Source organism: Monodelphis domestica, chromosome 3 (genome assembly GCF_027887165.1).
Source record: "Monodelphis domestica isolate mMonDom1 chromosome 3, mMonDom1.pri, whole genome shotgun sequence".
Taxonomy (NCBI): domain Eukaryota; kingdom Metazoa; phylum Chordata; class Mammalia; order Didelphimorphia; family Didelphidae; genus Monodelphis; species Monodelphis domestica.
Window position 1 is genome coordinate 221,974,984 of NC_077229.1, and position 23,620 is coordinate 221,998,603.

Consider the following 23,620-nt stretch of genomic DNA (forward strand, 5'->3'; position numbering starts at 1 on the left):
TGAAGGATTGATTAGAGCAGGGAGGCTTGACACAAGCAGATCCAACAGCAGGTTATTGCAATTGCCATCACCTGGGGTGGAGCTTTGGTCCTCTATTGTTATTGCTAAGTCATTTATGTCTTACTCTTCATGACACCAGTTGCAGTTTTCTCAGCAATAATGTTGGAATGGTTTGCCATTTCCTTCTCCTGCTCATTTTATAGATAAGGAAACTGAGGCAAATAGGGTCAAGTGACTCTCCCAGGCTCACACAGCTTGGAAATGTCTGAGGCCATCTTTGAACTCAAGAAGAGGAGTTTTCCTGACTCCACTCTATCCACTGTGCCATCTCGCTGCCCCTAGAAGACTCTTCCAGCCCTTCTTCCCCTATAGGACTCTTGGCTATGTCTCTCCATAAAGAGGGAAGGAAAGGTCTTGGGCAAGTCTGTCTGACTTCAGGCCTGGCACTTTATCCCTTGTGCCACCTGGATGCCCACAACTATCAAAATTAACAACTATTAAGACATATATGTATACTTACTTCTCCCATTGTCCGCAAGAATCCTTGTTCAATGCCCAGGCTGTGCCAGCTCACATCTGCCACCATATGTGAGACAATGCCAAATAGGAAAGCCACCAATTTCTCAGTATCCTGCCCAATAACAAAATAAATACATGTGATAGCAAAGATTAAATATCCATCCCAAAACATTTAATTAGCTGTACAAAGCACAGTCTTGGGATCTGGGAAGCATAAAGTTAAATAATAACTTGTACTGGGACTGCTAGGTGATTCAATGGATAGAGAGCAATGCCTAGAGATGGGAGATCCTGGGTTCAAATTTAACCTCAGATACTTCCTAGCTGTGTGACTCTGAGCAAGTCACTTAACCCAATTGCCCAGTTCTTATCACTCTTCTGTCTTAGAACCAATATCTAGTTTTGATTTTAAGACACAAGGAAAGGGTTAAAAATAATAGCCACTATTATGTATTTTAAAGTTTGCAAAGTGCTTTACATATATAATCACCAATTTGAAATAAAATGGTGACTCTATCCTCAAGGAACTTAAAATCTAGTTTATAATTATTCATTTGACTTCATTTATATTTCTAGGGTCCAATCCAAAAGGCAATAGCAAACACTGTCTTGTTCTTACTACCAGAAAACTTTGGGGAGCTTGTTTTTTAAAAATTATTTACTGCTTCAGAATTGGCACTAGGATAAATTTCATTGGGATAAAATTACTGACTGTAATATGATATGAATTTATTATTATTTGAAGATCATTCGTACCTTATCCCAAGGGAAAGGATAAGTTTCTCGGATATAATGAATGCTTGCATTGAGAAATGGAGTCCAGTGAGTATCTTCAGATACTTGATGGTATCTTCCTGCCAACATAAAACAGAATCAATTTCCTCAAGAGTTGGTTCCTCAACTGATACCTTTCTTCCATCTGGTACTGTTCCCCACCTACCTTCCCCACTGGCCCCCAAACATCTTAGACTTCTTCTTTCAGAGCACCAAGGAAGATGGAGAACCAATTAGCCAAATGTTTGGAACAATTTAAAGGTCTCAGTCTTCCCTGTTTGAAGTCAGGGCCTTGACCCCAACTAAATGATATTCTTTGCCAGGCCCTGTAGCTTTAAAATACTATGAAATAAGCTTAAAACATTTTATAACCTCTTACAAATATAAGTTGTAGATCTTAACATTTTAAATGTTTAAATGTTTTAGCTTTTATAGGAAAGAATTTATCCTGCTCTTGGGGCATGACTGATCACTGAAACAACCTCCATATTAAGGTCTTTATAATTTTTTGGATTTATTTTAAAGTTTTATTCGATGCTTTTTGCCTTTTCATCATATTCATTTCCAATTAAATATATTCTTTCCTTACCCAATAAAGATTCTTGACTTCATATACTTGAAAGTGATCTAAACTTATTTGCAATTAGTTTTTCAATGGGGCAATCAGTTAAATATATTAAGATATTTTTGCCTCTTAAGAGGTAGAAAAGATGAGATATCAATATCTACTTTAAATGGCCTTAGAATCCAAGACTTGACAACAAATCCTGGGTTCTTTTCACTGACTCCAAAGGCAACAAAATATTAGAGACCCTTAAGAAGGATTTCTATCAGATGATTACATCTTCTTGCAAAGTCTTAAAGGGTTACATTTCAGTTACCTGGTTAATTCACTGAATTGGAATAGCTCATTGATTCCTCAACAACACTTCAAAAATGAGTACTCTATTTCCAAAGCTAGACCATGGCTTATTGCCTAGATAAATGTGACAATGTACTGGACTTACAAACATATCACTCACCTCCCTTGCAGATGTTAGGGTAAAAAGCATCAGGAAACACACTCCCAGCCTGATAAGCATCTTGGTGTTCTAATAGCAGCTAGAGAAGCAAGAAAAATGTCAGAATCAGATAGACAAGGTCAAAAGCCAGTAAGATACAAGTGCAGTCAATTCCCAAGTATCTAAGAGTAATCAAGGGCAGAGACAGTATAATAAATTAAATCTATTCAAAATTCAAAAACCTCATTGGAGGCAATGACCTCTATGTATCCCAACAGTTCTTAGCAGAGCTACTAACAAGTGGGGAAATTCATTGATTTTTTTTCTCTTTGTTTCATTTTTCTCTGTCCAGCCTGTAGTAGAGACGCTCATGAATAACATATTGGTTAAAAGGCCGAGATTAGTAAGAAGAATGAGTAGACCAGGTTCATGTATGTGGTAATTAATAAACCAGACAGCCAAATCTTAAAAAGAGAGAATTGATGATAATGTAATAAAGGGAAAAGGCAATCTTTACCTCTGTGAGTCAAAAGCTTCTGCCCCAGAAAATGACAGGCAAAGTTTACATCTGTCAGTTTTACTTCTGGAACAAGTTGAAATTAAAGTCTAAATAGTATTGGGAATATAATAAGTTTCAGTTGCCAGGGCAATTGTATTTACTGCTGGATAATCACAATTTACCCTTGATAAGGCATAACTCTTCTGATGGCATGAAAGAATTTCAGATAATCAGTTGCAAATATTTCTGAAACATTTTGGTCATAAATAGAAGTCTGGTGTTCAAAACCGTGTGAGAATCCATCTAGTTCAACCTATAACTGAATAAGAATTCCTTCTAGATAGTCCCTGGCAGGTGGTCATCTAGTTTTTAGTTTTAATTGTCAGCAACTTTTCCTTACACCAAAGAGAAATCGACTCTCATATTTGTTCCCTTTGCTTCCAGTTCTGGCCTGCCTCCTTCAACTGATCTTCATATGGCCTCATGTCAAGGCTCTTGACCCTCCTCGTTAAGGTTCTCTCCTCTGGATAGCCTACAGTCTATCAGTGTCCTTAAAATGCAGTAGCCCAGATCTGACCGTGATCGTCTAAATGGGTTCTGATCAATTCAGAATACAATGGGAATAAGTGTGTGCTATGACCCTGTTCATGTGGCTTCAGACTGCAACATTTTTTTGGTTGCCATATTTATTACACTATTGGCTCACATTGACTTTGCAGCACACTGACAACCTTGGATCTTTTCAGACCAACTGCTTTTTAGTATGCCATTTTTACCTTTATCTAAGATAATGATGAAAAAAATTAAACAACAAATCCTTAAGGCCTTCCATTAGAGATATGTTATTTGATCAACAATGACTCATCAATAATTTCCCGTTAGATATGGTCATGCAACTACTTCTGAATCCCTGTAAATGTAATTATGTTTACCTCATAGCTCTCTAGCTTATTCATAAGCATAGTATGAAAAGAATCTAAATGTTTTTGCTAAAAAACCCTGGACCTATCAATTTTGCTATCCAGTCAAAAAATTAAATAAGATAGTCTAGCAAAACCCATTTTTGAAAAAAGGAATTTTTGTGATCATTACTTTCTTTTCTAAATTTTCACTGATTATCTTTTTAATAATGCATTTGGGAATTTTGTCAAAAACTAAAATCAAATGGATTATAGTTTGAAGATTCTGTTCTCTCTCTCTCTTTTTTAAAATTTGGGACAATATTCAAAAATGCCCTTTTCCAATTTGCTATGCCTTTCCTATTATTCATAATCTTCCAAAGGTAAACCCAGCAAGCACATCCATAATTTCTTTCAACACACAAAGGTATGATTTCATCTGAGTCTGCTGACTTAAACTGATCAAGAAAAATAGTAAGAAAAGATATCTTTTGGCAAATGGGACTTGCACATTCATAACTCTGAGCAAATAAATACTTCCTTAACCTAATAGCAATGTAACTTTACTCATACTTATTGAAGAGTAAATAATGGAACAGGTTTCCTTTAAATTAAAAAATTACCCACATCATGACTGTTTCAATCATTGAAGTGCCCCTTTCCATGACATTATGGAAAATGTCACTTCAGATATTGCCTTAATTTACATTTCATTTTGCTTTTGTTTAAATACCACATCATTTGAGTTATTTGTTAAGATAGAGTTCATTGGATATGTTCCATTGGGGATAAGTCACTGCCTGGAACATTATAGGTATACTCTTTATGTTAATGATCACTGATCAAAAGAAAAACAATTATACCTGTCTATAGTTAATAGTGCCATCTTGCTGGTTGAAAAATTCCAGAGCTCTGTGTGCTGAAACAAATTTTTAAAAATAAGTTGTTGGTCAATTACAGACAGTATGGTGAGAAAGAAAAGCACATAAAAAGTTTTTGCAGAAATAAAACCGAAACTAAAAATAGAAGTGAAGTTGGAACCTGAATGGGAAAAAAAAAAAGCCTTTGCACCAAGTTTCTCTGATAAAGATCTTATTTCTAAGATATTTAGGGAATGAGGTAAAATTTATAAGAATAAGAACCATTCCTCAATTGATAAATAATCTACTTTGAATAAGCAATTTTCAGAGGCAGAAATCCAAGTGATCAATAGCCATATTTTAAAATGTTCTTAATCACTAATAATTAGAGAAACAAAAATTAAAAACTTTGAGGTACCACCTCACACACAGATTGGCAAAGTTGAACCCAAACTGAAAATGGCATGAGGTTGGAGCAGCTATGGGAAAAAGTATATTAATGCACTATTGGTAAAGTTATAATCTGATCCAGCCATTCTGGAAAGCAATTTGGAACTATGTCCAAAAAGCTATTAAACTATGCATACTCTTTGACTCAGCTAGGTCCATACCTCTAAAGCAGAGGTTCTCAACCTGTGGGTCGTGACCCTGGTGAGGGTCAAACGACCAAAACACAGGGGTCGCCTAAAGTCATCGGAAAATACATATTTCCAATGGCTTTAGCCACTGAGAAATCTTGCTACTTTACAGCAAGATCTCAGAAAGAACAGGGACCCTGCTGCCCGCACGTTGTACTAATATTAGTTACCTATCAGCAGCCCTCCCTCCCCATGAGGGGCGATGGATTTACCCTGTTGCCTGGAGACTGAACTCAAACAGAGACCCAGAGAGAGCACCGGGCGCTGGCTCCGGAGGGGTTAAGAACGAGTCCTGGAGCATATAACTCCTAGAGTGGATAACGGAGCCGAGTAACCCCAGCAAAGTGAAGACTCAGCTCAAGCTAGAGGGAGACGACAAGAAGAAGAAGGCAGTGTCTGCCGACCCCCTCCCCAGGCTCCCACCCCAGCACTCAGGCTGCCTCCTGCTGGATTAATATTTCTCAACATATAATTAAATACTGTTTTTGTGATTAATCACTATGTTTAAATTATGTTTGATTTGTAGCAATGAGAATACATAATGCATATTAGCAATATGTAGCAAAATTACAGTTTTGAAGTAGCCACCAAAATAATTTTTTGGTTTGGGGTCACCACAACATGAGGAACTGTATTGCAGGGTCACAGCATTAGAAAGGTTGAGAACCACTGCTCTAAAGAGATTAAAGAAACAAGAAAAGAACTCATATGCAGCCTAGAAAACACCTGTTTGGGATCTCTGCTCTAAGCAACAACAATATAAAATTCTAAATTGCCAAAAAAGGTAAAGGACTGCATTGATAGGAGTATCTTCCTTGCATGGGTATTCGTTATGCCAATGAGATCCAGTTTCCATCCCAGTATTTCCACCAAAGTATCCCCATTCAGTGCCTCAAGATGACATTAAAGTGAGCTTGGTCTCTGTAAGGATATTCCAACAAAGAACGTATACTGGTTAGGTCTTTCCAATGTGAAAAGGCTTCAACTATTGGCTGGACAATGTATTATATATCTGTTATCCAAGAAAAAGCCTCGCTAAGTTCATTGAGACTCATCACCAGAACAGTGGTCACTAATTTTAGATCACCACTACTTGAAATGGTGAGGGAGAGGTTTGTTTAACTTTGTCATTATAGGCTGTATCTAAATCATTGAAACTGGCATCTTTCAAACTTTCAAAATAAAAGATTCTAGGATGAGAGATTATTATTTATTTGGGGGTCCTCTTAACAACCCATATAGTTTTCAGGATCCATAGATGGATCCACAGGTAGAAGGACCCTTAGATCCTTAACCCAATTTTACAAATGAGAATGGGAGGGCCCCCCAAAAAATGACAATATAATTTCACAGATGGGTGGAGATTCAGAGTCTAACCCTTAACTGGAGCATAAATCCCTTCTAAATTATCCTGTACAAGAGGTTGTCCAGTCTCTCCTAAAATATTTCCAGTAAAAGAAGACTGTAAACCTTAAAATTTCTTAGACTTATGAATGTTGGAAATTTCCCCATTGGGAAATCTCATACTGGGAAAAATGTCCTACTGATAGTAAGAACTCTATTGGAATGTGAAACCCCTTGGCATGGGAGGATCCTTCTCCTCCCTACTTAAGACTACTTTAGGACAGAAACCTTTTTGACCTATGCTTAAGCATAGAACAGGAAGTTCTTTGAGTCATGATTGATTTTAGAATTGATACAATAGAGATACTTGGAATGACAGAACCAGGTCTTGGAAAATACAATCTCCACCCTACTTAGAGTAACAGGATTTAGGAAGGGCTGCAGCAAGATCAAGATTTAATTATTTGAGAATATGACCTTCAACAGACATGTGCAAAGCCACAGACCTCTGGGCGGTCCTGGCTTAAACTAGAGCCACCATTGGCACAGGGGAGACATCGACAGTGATTGGTAGATGTGAGAACTGAGGGGAGGGAACTTAGATGTTTTTCCTTAAAGATAGCGGGGTCTGAGGACAGAGAGGAGAGTTTTTTGCTCTGAGAGGGTTTGCTCTGAGGAGAGTTTTTTTGCTCTGAGAGGAGGAGGTTTTGCTCTGAAGGAGTCTGAGAGGAGAGAGGTCCTGGAGGGAGAGCTCCTGGAGAGGTCTTGAAGGAGGCTGTGGAAGGAGAACTCAGGAGGAGTCAGGAGGAGAAGGCTCTGGAAACATTTCTTGAAAGGAGGCTCTCTTGAAGGTGGAGCCTGAGGTTGGCATGAGAAGCCTTACCTAGAGAAATCTTGGGTGAGTGATAAAACCTACTGACTGATTTATTCATTCTTATTCCTTTCTTCCTTTCTCTCTTTTTCTATTGATTAATCAGTGTATTATAAATTAAATTTCTCTATAAAACCCAGTTGGCTTGGGCATATTCATAAATTGGGAATATATTCCTTGGTGACCATCTTATATTTATATAAAACCAAGACAAAGTAGAAAACATATTTTAGCCGTCATAATTGATATATATATTTCCCTTGCTCCCAAACATTTTAATTATCACAAGCCTCACAAACTCATGAAGTAATCCATTATTTTGAGTTGGAATTTGCCTTGTTGAAATTTTTATTCCCATTCATCCCCAGTTCTGCCCTCCGAAATCAAACAGAATAAGTCTAATTTCTCTCCCTCATCAGGAAAGCCTTCAAATATTTTAAGATAGAGATCATGCCCCACTTCAAATCTTAACTTATCCAAACACTGAAGGTTCTTCAATGTTTCCAGATAACTTCTCTGGGCCAAGTTTCTTCCTCTCAAAGTTGATGAGCTCCCTCTTAGCTCCAAACATCTATAATTCTAATCTTTTGGGGTTCAATTTCCCTCTCCTTCCTTCCCTCTTTCACATATGAAAACCATGAGAATCACTTAAAAATTAACTTTGGAAATTCCTTATCTGGTCAATGTAACATCTAGTGTTGACTTAACCACCTGGCTCTTTTTTACCACAAATAAAAAGGACTACAAGTCTCAGGTGAATAGATCCACTATCAGTTAGGTATATACTTGTCCACAAAAAAAAAAAAATTGGCCAGTAAGTATGAGAGAGAGATAAAAGGATAATTTGTCTTATTAATATAATAATTATTTATTTGCTTGTTGATTACATTACTATCCCCAGATCTCCCTCCCTCTCTCTTTTCTCCACACTAGAGGAGGCATTGCTTCACAAAAAAAAATGTGTATATATAGATTATGTCTTTCCTGTTTATAATTATCAGTTCTTTCTTTGAAGATGAATATTTACAAGTTATTCTTTAAATATAAATTCTATAGCTGTATATAATGTTCTCTTGGTTCTACTAGTTTCACTTTTCATAATTTCATATAGGTCTTTCCATGTATTTTTAACTAACCTGCTTGTTATTTCTTACAAAACAATAATATTTCATCACAATCATATGTTACAACTTGTTCAACCATTCCTAATTGATGGGCATCCCCTCAATTTCCAGTTCTTTGCTGCCACAAAGAGAACTACTATTAATATTTTAGAAGATACAAGTTTTTTCTTTTTTTCCTGATCACTTTCGGAAACAGACCCAACAGTGAAATTACAAGGTCTAAGGGTATACACAATTTTAGAATTCTCTGGGCATAATTCCACAGTGTTAAAAGGATAACTTGTTTATAGTCAGAAGAAACTTTGGTCTATTAATGATTGGACATAGTTCCAAATGGCATGACTGGCATGGCAGGGTTTTTATGGTAGTAAAAATCTAGAAACTATGGGGATACCCATCAATTGGGGAATGGAAGAACAAATAAATCACAGTATATGAATGTAATAGAATACTATTATACTATAAGAAATAATGAAGGAAATTATTTCAAAGAAACCTAGGAAGATTCATATGAATTGATTCAGAATTAATGAAGGACAACAAGGATAATTTATACTATAACAACATTGTAATGAAAAATTACTTTGAAAAAGTTCAGAACTCTGATCAATACAATGATCTACCATGATTCCATAGGGATAATGAAAAAGACTTCCCACTTCCTGACAGAGGACTGATAGACCAAATAAAGAAAATGAGACTCACATTTTTGGACATAGCCAAAATGAAAATGTTTTGCTTAACTATGCATATTTGTTGCAAGACTACTTTTTCCTTTTCCCAGTGTGTAGTTGGTGGTAGTGAGAGATAGGAGGGGTGGGTGGGGTCCTTATTTAAAATTTTTTTTTTCAATGAAAAAGCTAATGACTCATCACAGATTCTGTCCTTAATTTGCTAGTTTTGTTGAGCTTTCATTAACATTTTAAAGTCTAGTTACTTACCTATTTCTATGTGGGTGGAAATACCACAGGATGTACTTCTTTGGAACAAATGGAACAAAATGATCAGCACAAAGGACCAGCTCCTGAAAGCAGACATGAATATAAACACCATCTATATCCCAGCTCTTGAGGACTTAGTGTAGCTGCAGTACTGATTTTGAAACCCAAACACAAACCCACTCACTGACTTTTTCCAGCAGGTCAATGGCATAGAAGCTAAGCTGTATTTCGAAATAAAATCATTTCCCAGACATGTTACAGTAGGTCACACAGGACAGCAAATAAACTACAAATAATATGAAAGAAAAACTAGAAACTTTTTGGTTGGAAGAAGGGGCTTTTCAGTTTTTTGATTTGTTTGTTCTTTCACTTTTATTTTAACATAAATACTGAAACAAATGCAAGGCTGCTCCTATTTTCTACTTGAATGAGATAAACAACTATGAGCCTTCCTCTATTTTTCTGTATTGTAAGTTTTATGTTTATTTGTTTGCTGTTGTTGGTGTTTTTCAACACATAGCCCAGACCTACCCAGTAGTCCCTAAATCCCTGATCCCCTTTCCCTCTCAATCTAATGCAACAAACATTTTTTAACCCCTACTTTTCATTTTAGCATTGATACAAGTATTGTTTCCAAGGCTGAAGAGCAGTAAAGGCTAGGCAATTGGGATTAAGTGAATGGCCTGGGTCACACAGCTAGGACATATCTAAAGCCATATTTAAACCCAGGACCTCTCCTCTCCAGACCTGGCTCTCTATCCACATCCACTGAGCTACCTAACTGCCCCACAATGAACATTTAAAAGAACTTATTATATACAAGGCAAAAAGACAGCATGGTAGAATATACAGTGGAGCAGCCTTAGAGTCAGGAAGACCTGAGTCTTACCTCTGACACATGCTGGGTGCCCGACTGTGGGTAAATCAGTTAGTTATTCCACAAGCAATTGTTAAGCGCCTAATAGGCATTGTTCTAAATGCTGGAATATAAAGAAAGATAAAAACCAATCTCTGTTCTCAAGAAGTTCACAGATTCTAAATGATCATTCTATTGCAAATATTAATAATATGGAAATAGGTCTTGATTAATGATACACGTAAAACCTATTTGAATTGCTCATTGGCTATGGGAGGGAGAAGAGGAGGGAGAGAATATGAATCATGGAATCATGGAAAATATTCTAAATTAAATAAGTATCTAAATTTTTTTTTAAGTTCACAGTCTAAGGGGAAACAACATGCAAACAACTATGCACAATCAAGATAAACTAGAGGTAATTAATAGAGGGAAGGCATTACCATTAAGGGGGATTTCGAAAAGTATCTTATAGAAGGTCAAATTTTAACTGGATCTTGAGGGAAATCAAGAAAAAGGAGGTAGTGATAAGGATGAAGATAATTCCAGGCAGGGGAGAAACATACCTATAAAAATACTCGGAGTCTAAAAACAGAATATTTTATATGAGGAACAGCAAGGTGGCCAGTATAACTGGATCATAGATCCTAATGGGATGGAATAAGGAGTAAAAGACTGGAAAAGAAATGAAGTTATGAAGTTATGAAGGGCTTTGGATGTCAGAGAATCTTATATTTAATTCTAGACATAGAAGGAAGTCCCTGGAATTTACTGAAGTGGGAGGTGGGGTCAAGGTGACCTTCCATTTTAGAAGATGATTTAGAAGCAGAGCATAGGATAGATTGGACTAGGGAGATACTAGAAATAGAGAGACCAACTAAAAAACTCTCATAATATCCCAGCCTCCTCCACCTAATTCCTTATTCCCATCTCCCTTCAATCCTCCCACCCCAAATTTTCAACCAAATACCAATTAATCCTTCCACTCTGCCTTTTGGGATACTTGTTCTATAGCCAACACATTTCCTTTGATACTCAATCTTTTCCTTTCTCATTCCTTCTATTTAATAGGATTAGAGAAATTTGGCTCCCCTCAGATGACACAGCATCCTGGCCACCCTTTCTAGTACTGGCTGTACCTTCACTCATTCTCCTCGGCTCACTGGTTGAGCCAGGGGACTTGTAATATTTCTTGTTCCCCAATGCCACTTTCAAGTTCTCCCTCTACTTGCATGACTCAGTAACCTCTCTTGATGGTTTGTGCTATTCATAACTACCACCCAATTAAAATCCTGGCAGCTGTTGTCCTGTCATTTTCCTTCCTTACTCAATGAGTTCAGTACATAAATCACAATTTTTCACTCCCCCCAAACTCCTGTTGAAGGGGACTTCAACATACACAGTGACTCCCTTTCAAATACACTAAACATTCAGTTCTTCAACTAGTCATAGACCAGCATCTCACACAACATTCCAAGGAAAGGTCAAAATGTACATGATTTAGGGGCAGCTGGGTAGCTCAGTGGATTGAGAGCCAGGCCTAGAGACAGGAAGTCCTAGGTTCAAATGTGACCTTAGACACTTCTCAATGTGTGACCCTGGACAAGTCACTTGGTCCCCTTTGCCTAGCCCTTACCACTCTTCTGCCTTGGAGCCAATACACAGTATTGACTCCAAGACGGAGGAAGGTAAGGGTTTAAAAAAAAAAACTCATGATTTAGACAGGGATGATATCATAAATAAATTAGAGAAGCATAGAAAATTTTACCTGTCAGATTTATGGATAAGGGAAGAATTTATTATCAAACAAGAAACAGTATCACAGGAAGTAAAATAGATAATTTTGATTATATGAAATTTAAAAAGTTTTATACAAACAAAATTAATAGAGCCAACATTAAAAGAAAAATAGGAAATGGGGAAATTTGTATAGCAAGTTTCTCAGGTAATTGACTCATTTCTCAAATATATGGTGAACTGAGCCAACTTTATAAAAATATGAACCATTTACCAGTTTATAAATGGTCAAAGGATATGAACAGATAAGAGTCTATAGGGTGGTGGCAATATCAGAGGAGAGAAGGGGGCATATACAATAAATGTTAAGAAGGTAGAAAAGACAGAACTTGGCAACAGATTGGACATGGTCATGGTAGGGGTGAGAAAGAATGAAAAGTCAAAGTTGGTACCTAGATTGAGAGCCTGGGTGACTGGGAAAATAGTGTTGCTCTTGACAATAAAAGGAAAATGAGAAAGTAGGGCGGGCTTAAGAGGAAAGTTTGGTTACGGGTTTATTGGGTTTTAGATGTCTCTATAGTTTGAGATGTCTAATAGTTGGACACATAAGTCTGGAGATTAGAAGTTAAGACTGGATAAGAAGATGAGCATAAATGATCATTGAATCCATGAAAACTGATGAGATCACCAGACTGATACAAAGGGGAAAGTGAAGAGAACATATGACAGAGCCTTGGGTGATATCCACAGTTGGCAGCATGACTTGGATGAAGATATTGCAAAGGAAACTGAGAAGAAGCAATCAGACAAAGATGAAAAGAACAAGAAGGAAGTTTTGTCACAAAAACCTAGAAAGAAGTATTAAGAAGGAATGGATGGTCTAAGGTCATCAAGAGGTCAAAAAGGATGAGAATTGAGAAAAAGTCATTAAATTTGGCAAAATATGAGATCCCTGTTAGCTTTGAAGAGAAAAGTTTAAGTTGGACGATGAGGTCAGATGCCAGATTTTAGAATTAAAACAATAAGAGAAAAGGAAATACTGACATCAGTTGTATAAAATTTTCAAAAGATGACTCTTAAGCCCTGACATTTGATTCCAAAGTTGTACTATGGTACCTTTAAAAATTTTGAAGGATAGTCTCCACACAATCATAATATTGCATACATTGTATCTGTTGGTTTTGCTTTATTGTTTTTTGTTGTTGTTATTACAGAGGGTGATCCAATTGCAGGAAAGGATGGGAGGAAGAATTTTCCAAAATTACAATGCCATAAAAACTAAAAGAATTAATTTTTTAAAAGGATAATCTTGGCTCTCAAAGTACTTATGCTCTAGTAGGAGTAGCAATTTGGCCAGGGTCACATAGATAGTAAGAATTTGAGACTGGATCTGAACTCAGAAAGAGGAATCTTTTTTGACTCTAAGCCCTGCATTCTACCACTGAGCCACCTTAGCTAGCTGCTCCTGATAAAATGCATAGGAGAGGTTAAACAGAGAAATCTAAAAGACTTTAAGAAAGAGAAGGTGACTTCAAGTTGGGTGGAGATCAAAGAAGAAAGTTTCAGAGGATCTCTTATTTTTAATTGGTACTTTTTATTTTGAGTCACTTCCCAAACTACCCTCCCTCCCCACCATAGTACATTCCATTAAAAAGTTTGGGAGAAAGAATGATTTGCATGACAATAAAAAATGAAAAAAAAAGTTTGGAAGGACAAGAGCCTAGTAGAATGACTGAGATTAATAGTACATATTACTGTCTTTTTTAAAGTTTACATGTTAACCAAAAGATTAATGTGTGCTTTAATTTTAATAACAAGAAGCCAGTCTTTAAGCCTTTGTGGTAACTACCAATCACAACTCAAGCAGATTATCGGACTAAATGATTGACGAATGTAATGGACTTCTTTACTAGCAGCAATGCAATGATCCAGGACAATGCTGAGGGACTTATGAGAAAGAATTCGATCCACATTCAGAGGAAGAACTGTGGGAGCAGAAACACAGAAGAAAAACAACTGCTTGATCACATGGGTTGATGGGGATATGATTGGGGATGTAGATTTTAAACGATCACCCTAGTGCAATTATCAATAATATGGAAATGGGTCTTGTTCAATGACACATATAATTGCGAATTGGTTATGGGAGGGGGGTGGGATGAGGAGAGGGAAAGAACATGAATCATGTAGCCATAAAAAAAATTCCAAATTAATTAATTAAATAAAATTTATCAATTAAAAAAAAATAAATGATTGACAAGGCCAGCTAGCATTTAATTATGGTATACTTTTAAATACTCACAGGGTCTTCCTGTTTCTCATGGTTCCTTTCCATTCAATCTGGACTGTTCTGTTTCAGGATGGAGTTAAAAAGCAGACGATTAGAGTTTAGATCTGGAATGCCAGGACTGGGTGTAACTATAGCTAGTATCTACTTAGCAAACTGAAACAAATGTATAGTCCTTGATCTTCATACCTTCCATATATTAAAATGCCACTCCCCATTCCTTCCAGGAATATTATATCTAGGCTAATCTGAAGGAGCAGGAACTTCCTTCACTTTGCTTCCCTCCTCATTCCCATCATCTTGGGATTTCCTTCCTTCCTCCCTTTCCTTCTTCCTTATCTCCTTGCTTGCCAGGGACCCAACCTTACCTCATACTTGCTGTGTGTTTCACTATAGTTCTGTGCCAAGGTGAGTTAAGGAGTGAGAAGAAAAAGGTGTTTAAACAGCAGCAGTCCCTGTCTCCACTCTACTCCAGCTGCTGCCCTCCTATCTCAGGCCGGGTCTCCTCCCAAGAAGCTCAGGCTCATTCTCCTCCTTGTATAATATCCCAAAACAAACATACACGTACAGATCTCCTGACCAGCTGCTCCTCAACACAGGGCCTCACTTCCTGATCTAGTTACTAAAGAGAAAAAAAAAATGGGTCAGCTAATCTTTGAATCTTTTTTTCAGATGAAATGTGGCCATATTTTATTTCAGTCCTTGGTGTACTCAGCTTTATCACCAGTGTGTGGCTCTCTCCACATAGTTTTACATTTCAAGAAATCGACAATCTCATCAAAGTAGGCATTTCCTCCAAAGGTGCAAACTAACCCCAATTTATGCATCTTCCCATCCTGTGAAATTTGCCTCCATGTCCCATAACTGGGGAGAGGGGGAGCACCCAACATGCCAGGGGACCTTCCTCATGCCCTCTTTACAATGTTTGAAAACCAATGGAATATGCAGGTTATTCACTGGTTGTCCCTAAGTCTTGCTTTTTCTAATCACACATTTCTCAAATGACATCTTTTATACCACATATTAGGTGTCTTCATTTATAATGTGTTACAGTCTATGCAGACCCATCAGGAATTTCTACATTGCCCTTTGGAAAATCCTCAGTTTTAATTCTTATAAAACTGCAATATTTTGACCCTCAGTATAACATCAATAGGAGAATATTGGTATTAAAAAGAGTTAGAGCTTATTTTGGGTAGAATTTTGGAGTTGTTAAAAGAACCGTGAAATTTCTCAAAGGCAATTAATTCTTCACACACACCGCCTTCTCCTTTTCAATTCTAGGCCCATTTGCACTGTCTGTCACAAATATATGCACTGTTGAGACAAGCTGTACATTTTGTCCTTCCAATTGCATGCTGATCAAGAGGCCATTTTTCAATGACTTGGTTTTTCCAGTATGAATTATTAAGTCAAACTCTCTTGAATGATAATGCATCTTATTTAAGAATCTTTACAGTGTTCTGGGGTTTAATAAAATTAGCACAATGCTATCTTCAAAAAAGAATATCTGGAGGACCTCATCACCTACTGGGAATCTCTCTTGGACTTCTATTCTGAACTAGACTTCTATGACAGTGCAAACAGTTTGGTTACATTTTATGAGTTCACTGATATTAATAATCAGAAGGAAGAATACAATTATTTCTCTTGTTATTTCTTCCAAGAAATCTCAGGGGATTTTGACATATGCAAGAGAAACGCCTTGTTCGAGAAGAGCTTTTAAGGCAATGTTTTGTCTTTCCCAAAAAAACACTCTTTATCATCAACAATTAAGCATGATGGAATACTGTATTTACTATACCTTCCACTGTGTCTTTGTAAAATCCACTGTGTCCTTGTAAAGATTATTCCTATTATGGGATATTACTTGCAAAATCCTACACAATGAATGTATGATTACTGTAATTAATATTTTGTATATATGGGAAGGTAGGCATATGGATCAATAGTTATTGATTTCTTGGTTACATGTTTTGGGACCAAAGTCCTTTTTTTCCTGCTTTTGGTAATGTTCTTTTTTCATATAATATGGAGTCAATCAGGAGAGTCTCTGATCAATATAAGTATCCCGGGAGAAAGCAGAAAGCTAATGTCTTTAGTTCTTAGAAAAAAAATAACTATAAAGTTAACTAGGATAGAGAAATAATCCATGATAAGAGGTTCTATTCTACCTCTAACTCTCAGCTATACTTATCCTGGCTCCTAACTGCCGCCACCCTCTTCTGGGCCCCAGCTCTTTGAAGTTCCAACCACAGATGCCAATATTCATGGTTAAGAGCTCGTGGAGTCCTTGAGGAGGTAATAATTGATGTTCATGGCATCTCAAATTGGAACATTGGGCATGTTTTCCCATAGAAGCATTGCATCAGTTGTTGGTTAGTGGTTAAGGTACTATTAATATAGTACTAAGCTTCAGGTATATTGCCAGATAAATAAGCTTTGGTAGGATGGCCTTGGGAGGAGAAAGAAGTGGTTATTTAGTCATCATTTAATGTAACAAGAACTCCAAAAGCCCTGCTAGGGATTAGACACTATTGTTGTTGTTCAGTTGTTTTTCAGACATGTCTGGCTCTTAATGATCCTATTTGGATTTTTCTTGGCAAATATACAGGAGTAGTTTGCCATTTCCTTCTCTGGCTCATTTGACAGATGAGGATACTGAGGAAAACAGGGTTAAGTGATTTGCCCAGGGTCCCAGAGCTAGGAAGTGCTCAAATCAGGTTTGAACTGAGGAAAATTTGTCTTCCTGTCTCCAGGCATGGCCCTCTATCCATTGCCCTATCTAGCTGCCCCAATCATCCTATTACCTATTGCCTATTGCTCTATTCTTGATATTTCTCTATTGTAGGAAGATAGGAATTAGAAAGGAAAGAGGTAATAAGTTCTTGTCAAGTATTAGGTTGAAGTGTCTGTGGCAGAAGTCAGCAAAAATTCTTCATGTAGCTATCAAAGTGAGGAATAAAAGAAAAGAAACATATTCAGGAATTGAACAAACAACTCTGAGATCCTGTATTTCTGTTTCCTTAAATCAGTTCTTGTTTAGCCCACCAATTAGCCTGGGATGTATATTTTTTTAAAAGGGGTTAAGTCTTTCAGTATTGAGAGGGGGAAAGAGAAGAGACTCCCCCTTCCACAAAAAGGGGTTCAGGGGAGACAGCTGATGTTTAAGGTTGGCTCAGAGAGAGGAGAGGGGGCTGAAGATTTTCCCCCTTCTGCTTTCCCTCCTTAGCTATGGCTGCTCTCCCCAATTCACTCTTGTCCCTCTTGTCCCCCCTCCACTACTCGAGACCAAAAGGTCTCCTCTTGATCTCCTCACTCACACTCAGCTTGGGGAACAGATAACTTTTAATGTCAACTCAATCAGGTAATACAAAAGGAATAATGGGCAGGGAAGAATGGGAAAAGGAAAGTGGGGAGAAGGGGTCCCTGTCTCTGTCTAAGCCCTTTCCTCTCCCTCCTCAAGTTTGGGGGGGAACTTAGACCTTGGAAGCCTGAGCCCCCTGAGAGAAGTCGGGTTGACTCACCCCTGGGCAACAGGAGTTGAGGTAAAGTCTTCTCAGGTTTCTCTTCAGAAAGTCCCTTCAATTGGGAAGTGTTGGGGGAAAGATTTCCAGTAACCAGCAGGAAAAATGAGTAACCCTCAGGAGAAAGTCTTTATCCACCTCTCCTGACTGAGAGACCAACTGCTTGCTCTCCCCCAGCCAGAGTCTTCTCCTCCTCCAGATTCCCAAACTCCTGGGGCCCCTCCCCCATTGAGGTGATCAATTTCACATACTCTTCAGTCTGGTACTTTTCTCTAGTGCCAGCCTCTGTCACAGATCAGCCCTGGGTACAATTTGCAGTTCTTCTAACCAGAGATCCCCTTATAAACTTGATTTCCAGACTGTTATTTAGTTATTATAGTATCTAACATCCTGATCATCTCCAGGAGGAACTTAGAGAATTCTAGTCAAAACTGAAACTCAGGACTACCTCTGACTAACTTAGCATACATTGACTGTAAAGTCAAGCATTAAAATGTCCATCAAGTTCCCAATCCCAAGGTTTCTTCTATCTATGCCTGTCCTGGACTGCTTCAACTCTAAAAGATTAGGTCAAGGGAAAAACACTAGAATGTGAACTTTCCCTAGAACCCGGGCCTATATGGCATCAGATGTGGGAGGTTATAATTTTCCTGCTGTTCCTCTGATCTAGGGCTTTGGGTCTCTGATAATCAAGTTACAGCACAACTTTCAGTGTTCTAACTAATGGCTGCTACTGAAAAATGTGAGGGTGTGCCTAATAGGAAAAATGGTATAACTTTGGATTCAGTTTACCCCTATTCCCCATTTCCCAATACCACCAATTCACTCTAAGACTTCCCAGAAGTGGTGTGGCCAATATCTACATAGAATAAAACAAAACAAAACAAAAAATCACTCCATGACAGTCTTGTTCACATTCCTTCCCACCAGAATATTTCTTATTCTGACTATGCAAGCCTTCAAAAGGCCAATCAAAAAGACCAAACAATATTGCCACCACCACCTTGTTTTTCTTCATCTCTTAACATGTTTGGGATTTAGGAGAGGCAGCTGCAACAACAATAGTAAAGAATCAACTGCAGACAACAGTGACAAAAATTTGTAACAGACTGGCACAGAGATAAAACAATACAGTCTGGATGTGCCAAACTAACCTTATCTAGACATAACAAAGCCATACAAAAGTATGCCTCTACTTAATAGAAACATAATGAAATAGAGAAGTAAGGTAATTCAATAACCTAACTAATAGACTAGGAAATCTAAACAAACAAATGAAAATCTTTTTTTTTAATTTTTTGTAAATAGAAGTATGCCTTGTTTTGAAAATATGTGATGAGTAAAAATATGAACTCAAAATATAAGTGAATTAGGAGATGATTATTCCTTTTATACTTGACTGAAAAGTTTATCATAGTTTCATTTTCAAAATTATTCTTTTAACCCAAAGACCCCAGCTTTTGGGACAAAAATCCCCTATTTGATAAGAATTGCTGGGAAAATTGGAAGACAGTATGGGAGAGATTGGGTTTGAATCAACACTTCATACCCTACAACAAGATAAATTCAGAATGGGTGAATGACTTGAACATAAAGAAGGAAACTAAAAGTAAATTAGGTGAACACAGAATAGTATACATGTCAGACCTTTGGGAAGGGAAAGATTTTAAAACCAAGCAAGACTTAGAAAGAGTCACAAAGGGGGCAGCTGGGTGGCTCAGTGGATTGAGAGTCAGGCCTAGAGATGGGAGGTCCTAGGTTCAAATCTGGCCTCAGACACTTCCCAGCTGTGTGACCCTGGGCAAGTCACTTGACCCCCATTGCCTAGCCCTTACCACTCTTCTGCCTTGGAGCCAATACACAGTATTGACGGAAAGTAACGGTTAAAAAAAAAAGAGTCACAAAGTGTAAAATAAACAATTTTGACTGTATCAAATTAAAAAGGTTTTGTACAAACAAAACCAATGTAACTAAAATCAGAAGGGAAGCAACAAATTGGGAAACAATCTTCATAAGAAAAACCTCTGACAAAGGTCTAATTACTCAAATTTACAAAGAGCTAAATCAATTGTACAAAAAATCAAGCCATTCTCCAATTGATAAATGGGCAAGGGACATAAATAGGCAGTTTTCAGATAAAGAAATCAAAACTATTAATAAGCACATGAAAAAGTGTTCTAAATCTCTTATAATCAGAGAGATGCAAATCAAAACAACTCTGAGGTATCACCTCACACCTAGTAGATTGGCTAACGTGACAGCAAAGGAAAGTAATGAATGCTGGAGAGGATGTGGCAAAGTAGGGACATTAATTCATTGCTAGTGGGGTTGTGAATTGATCCAACCATTCTGAAGGGCAATTTGGAACTATGCCCAAAAGGCAATAAAAGACTGTCTGCCCTTTGATCCAGACATAGCACTGCTGGGTTTGTACCCCAAAGAGATAATAAGGAAAAAGACTTGTACAAGAATATTCAAAGTTGCACTCTTTGTGGTGGCCAAAAATTGGAAAATGAGGGGATGCCCTTCAATTGGGGAATGGCTGAACAAATTGTGGTATATGTTGGTGATGGAATACTATTGTGCTAAAAGGAATAATAAACTGGAGGAATTCCATGGAGTCTGGAACAACCTCCAGGAAGTGATGCAGAGCGAGAGGAGCAGAACCAGGAAAACATTGTACACAGAGACTGATACACTGTAGTACAATCGAACGTAATGGACTTTTCCATTAGTGTCAATGCAATGTCCCTGAACAATCTGCAGGGATCTAAAAAACACTATCCACAAGCAGAGGATAAACTGTGGGAGGAAAAACACGGAGGAAAAGCAACTGCTTGTCTACAGGGGTTGAGGGGAAATGATTGAGGAGAGACTCTAAATGAACACCCTAATGCAAATACCAACAACATGGAAATGGGTTAGAATCAAGGACACATGTGATACCCAGTGGAATCATGTGTCGGCTATGGGAGGGGTGGAGGGGGGAGGAAAAGAAAATGATCTTTGTTTCCAATGAATAATGTTTGAAAATGACCAAATAAAATAATGTTTAAAAGGAAAAAAATTATTCTTTTAAAAATTTTACATTTTAATTTATAAGCTCTCTCCCTCCTTCCTACACCATCCCATGCTAGAAAAGGCACCATTTGACCAAGATATATATGATGTATATGTGTGTGAAAAGCCATACCATGTGTATTTTTATTTATAAGTTCTTTCTCTGTAGATGGGCATTTACAGTTATTCTTCAAACAATATTGCTGTTGCTGTATACAATGTTCTATTCATTATTTCATGCAAGTGTTTCCACACTTTTATAAAAACAAATTGCTCATCATTTCTTATAGCACAGTAGAATTCCATCACAATCATATACCACATATATGATTGGGGATTTTGGCTTTAAATGATCACTCTATTTCAAATGTCAATAATATGGAAATGTGTTTTGAACAGTGATACATGTATAACCCAGTGTAATTATTCATCAGTTCAGGAAGGAGGGAGGGAAGAAGGGAGGGAAAGAACATGAATCATATAACCATGGAAAATTTTTATAATAAATAAATATTTTCAAATCACACACCACAACTTGTTTAACCATTTCCCAGTTGATGGGCATCCCTTCAAACAGAGAGAGCTGCTAGAAATATTTTAGAACACAGAGGTCCTTTTCTGGTCACCTTGGGAAACAGACCTAATAGTGGTATTGCTGAGTTATAGGGTATACACAGTTTTATAACTCTTTGGTCATAATTCCAGGTAGCTCTCCAATACAATTGAATCAGAGTTCCACCAAGAGTGTATATTTTGTGACTCTATTTTCCACATCACCACCAACATTTGTCATTTTACCCTTCTATTATTTTAGCCAATCTAAAAGGTGTGAAATGGTATCTCAGAGTTGTTTCAATTTGCATTTCTCCAATCAAAAATAATTTGGAATATATACACACATATATATTTCTATATATACACACATATGTATTTAAAACCCTTACTTTCTGTCTTATAATCAAAACTGTGTATTGGTTCCAAGGCAGAGGAGATGTAAGGGCTAGGCAATGGGGGTTAAGTGACTTGCCCAGGGTCACACAGCTGGGAAGTGTCTGAGGACAGATTTGAACCCATCTCTTCTTTCTCTAGGCCTGGCTCTCAATCCACTGAGTCACCCAGCTACCCCCTGGAATATATTTTTCATATGACTATGTAGCTTTGATTTCTTCATCCAAAAACTGCCTATTCATATCCTTTGACAATTTATCAATTGGGGAATGACTCATAATCTTGCAAATTCAATAAAGTTCTCTCTGTAAAGGACACATGAGACCTTTATCTGAAAATTTGTCTATAAAAATGTTTCCCAATTTTCTGCTTTCCATCTAATCTTGGCTACATTTTTTTATTTACATAAAACCTTTTTAATTCAATGTAAATCAAAATTATCCATTTTATATCTTACAATGCTCTCTATCTCTTGTTTAAATTCTTCTTATGGATACATAAATGTGATAGGTAATATGTCCCATGTTCTTCTCATTTGCTCATATCTCCTTTTCTGTCTAGATCACAGTTTATTTTAAATAGAAATGTTCCCTAATGAATTTAAGAAATGGTTATTTTTAAATGATAATCAGAGTGTATATGAGCTATGTCTATAAAATAAATTTAATTGAGATTTTATAAGTGAATGTTTATAAGTGAAGGAAGAGTGATGCAGTGGAGTGGAGTATAGCTTTTAAATCAAAGATCTTGGATTTAAATACCAACTCTTTTGTTTACTACCCATATGATCTTGTGCCTATCTAGACCTCAGTTTTTTCACCTATAAATTAATGGATTTGGGCTACATGATAGACAAGGTTCCTTTCAGCTATAATCATCATCATCATCATCACCATCATCATCTTAATACAATTAGATGAGACAGTAAAATAGATACTCCCTCTGCAGGCACCAAATGAAAGATGCAAACTCACTAGTATATAGGTCCAATGTTCAACCTCATATTCATCAGATTTGGGAGAGGATACAATTTGCCCATAATTCGCTATAAACCACTCTATTTTCACTTTTTTTCAAGTCATCCAAGAAAAGGAACCTAAGATAAATCCAATTCACATGCCACATATCAAACACATCATTGCTGTCTCTGTGAGATTTTAGTGACTAAAGGCCCAAGTCTTTGAATCAAATTTCAAATATGATGCTACAAGAATAAAAAAATTCCCACCCCAAATGCCTGCAAATGAGAAACTTGCTAGAAAAGGCAGAAACTTAAAATACTGAAAATACAAAAATAGACTTATAACTAATAAGTACAATGGTTTTGAGAAGGGAAATAACTTTTAAGTTATTACTCCCAAGTTTAATGTTGTTGTTTAGTTTAATCTGAACCAACAGATACAGAGAGCAGAATTGCTCTCTGAAGCAGAACAAGGACAATTTGATTTTTGACTTTGCTCCTTAGGCCAGTATAGTACTTTAAACAAAGTACATGTTTATAGAATTTAACTAAATCCTTGTAGCTTGTACTAATCCCAGATTTCCCAGTGTGATGTTACCTGGTCCTTAGTGCCCTTAGCATTGAGTACAGCAGAGAGTGGATATTGGACAAATGTGTTTTGACTAGTATTGATCTTATACTATCTAAAGGCACATTTCAAGGACATACTTCTAAATATCCATCAAAAGGTGGTACTACCACTGAAATCGCATGAGACCCTGCCCAGTTCTGGCA

At 37.1% G+C, this 23,620-nt stretch overlaps 1 protein-coding gene across 4 annotated transcripts in view; it reads right to left on the bottom strand.

Annotated features, from left to right (window-relative positions):
- GPLD1 (glycosylphosphatidylinositol specific phospholipase D1) overlaps window positions 1-18,306 on the bottom strand; it is a 71,153-nt gene extending 52,847 nt beyond the window's left edge. Inside the window, exons 1-8 of one of the 4 annotated variants that reach the window (XM_056823511.1) lie at window positions 17,878-18,306; window positions 14,719-14,972; window positions 14,366-14,413; window positions 9,471-9,553; window positions 4,556-4,611; window positions 2,316-2,394; window positions 1,276-1,373; window positions 521-631 (exon numbers count right to left, since the gene is read on the bottom strand). In XM_056823511.1, the coding sequence (XP_056679489.1) occupies window positions 521-631; window positions 1,276-1,373; window positions 2,316-2,394; window positions 4,556-4,611; window positions 9,471-9,553; window positions 14,366-14,413; window positions 14,719-14,723 (480 nt within the window). In that variant the 5' untranslated portion in view covers window positions 14,724-14,972; window positions 17,878-18,306. Of the gene's footprint in view, window positions 1-520; window positions 632-1,275; window positions 1,374-2,315; window positions 2,395-4,555; window positions 4,612-9,470; window positions 9,644-14,365; window positions 14,414-14,718; window positions 15,566-17,877 lie in introns of those variants that run through there. The other 3 variants (XM_056823512.1, XM_016431749.2, XM_001375563.4) reach the window with 3 other exon arrangements.
- Window positions 18,307-23,620: the final 5,314 nt, after the last annotated feature.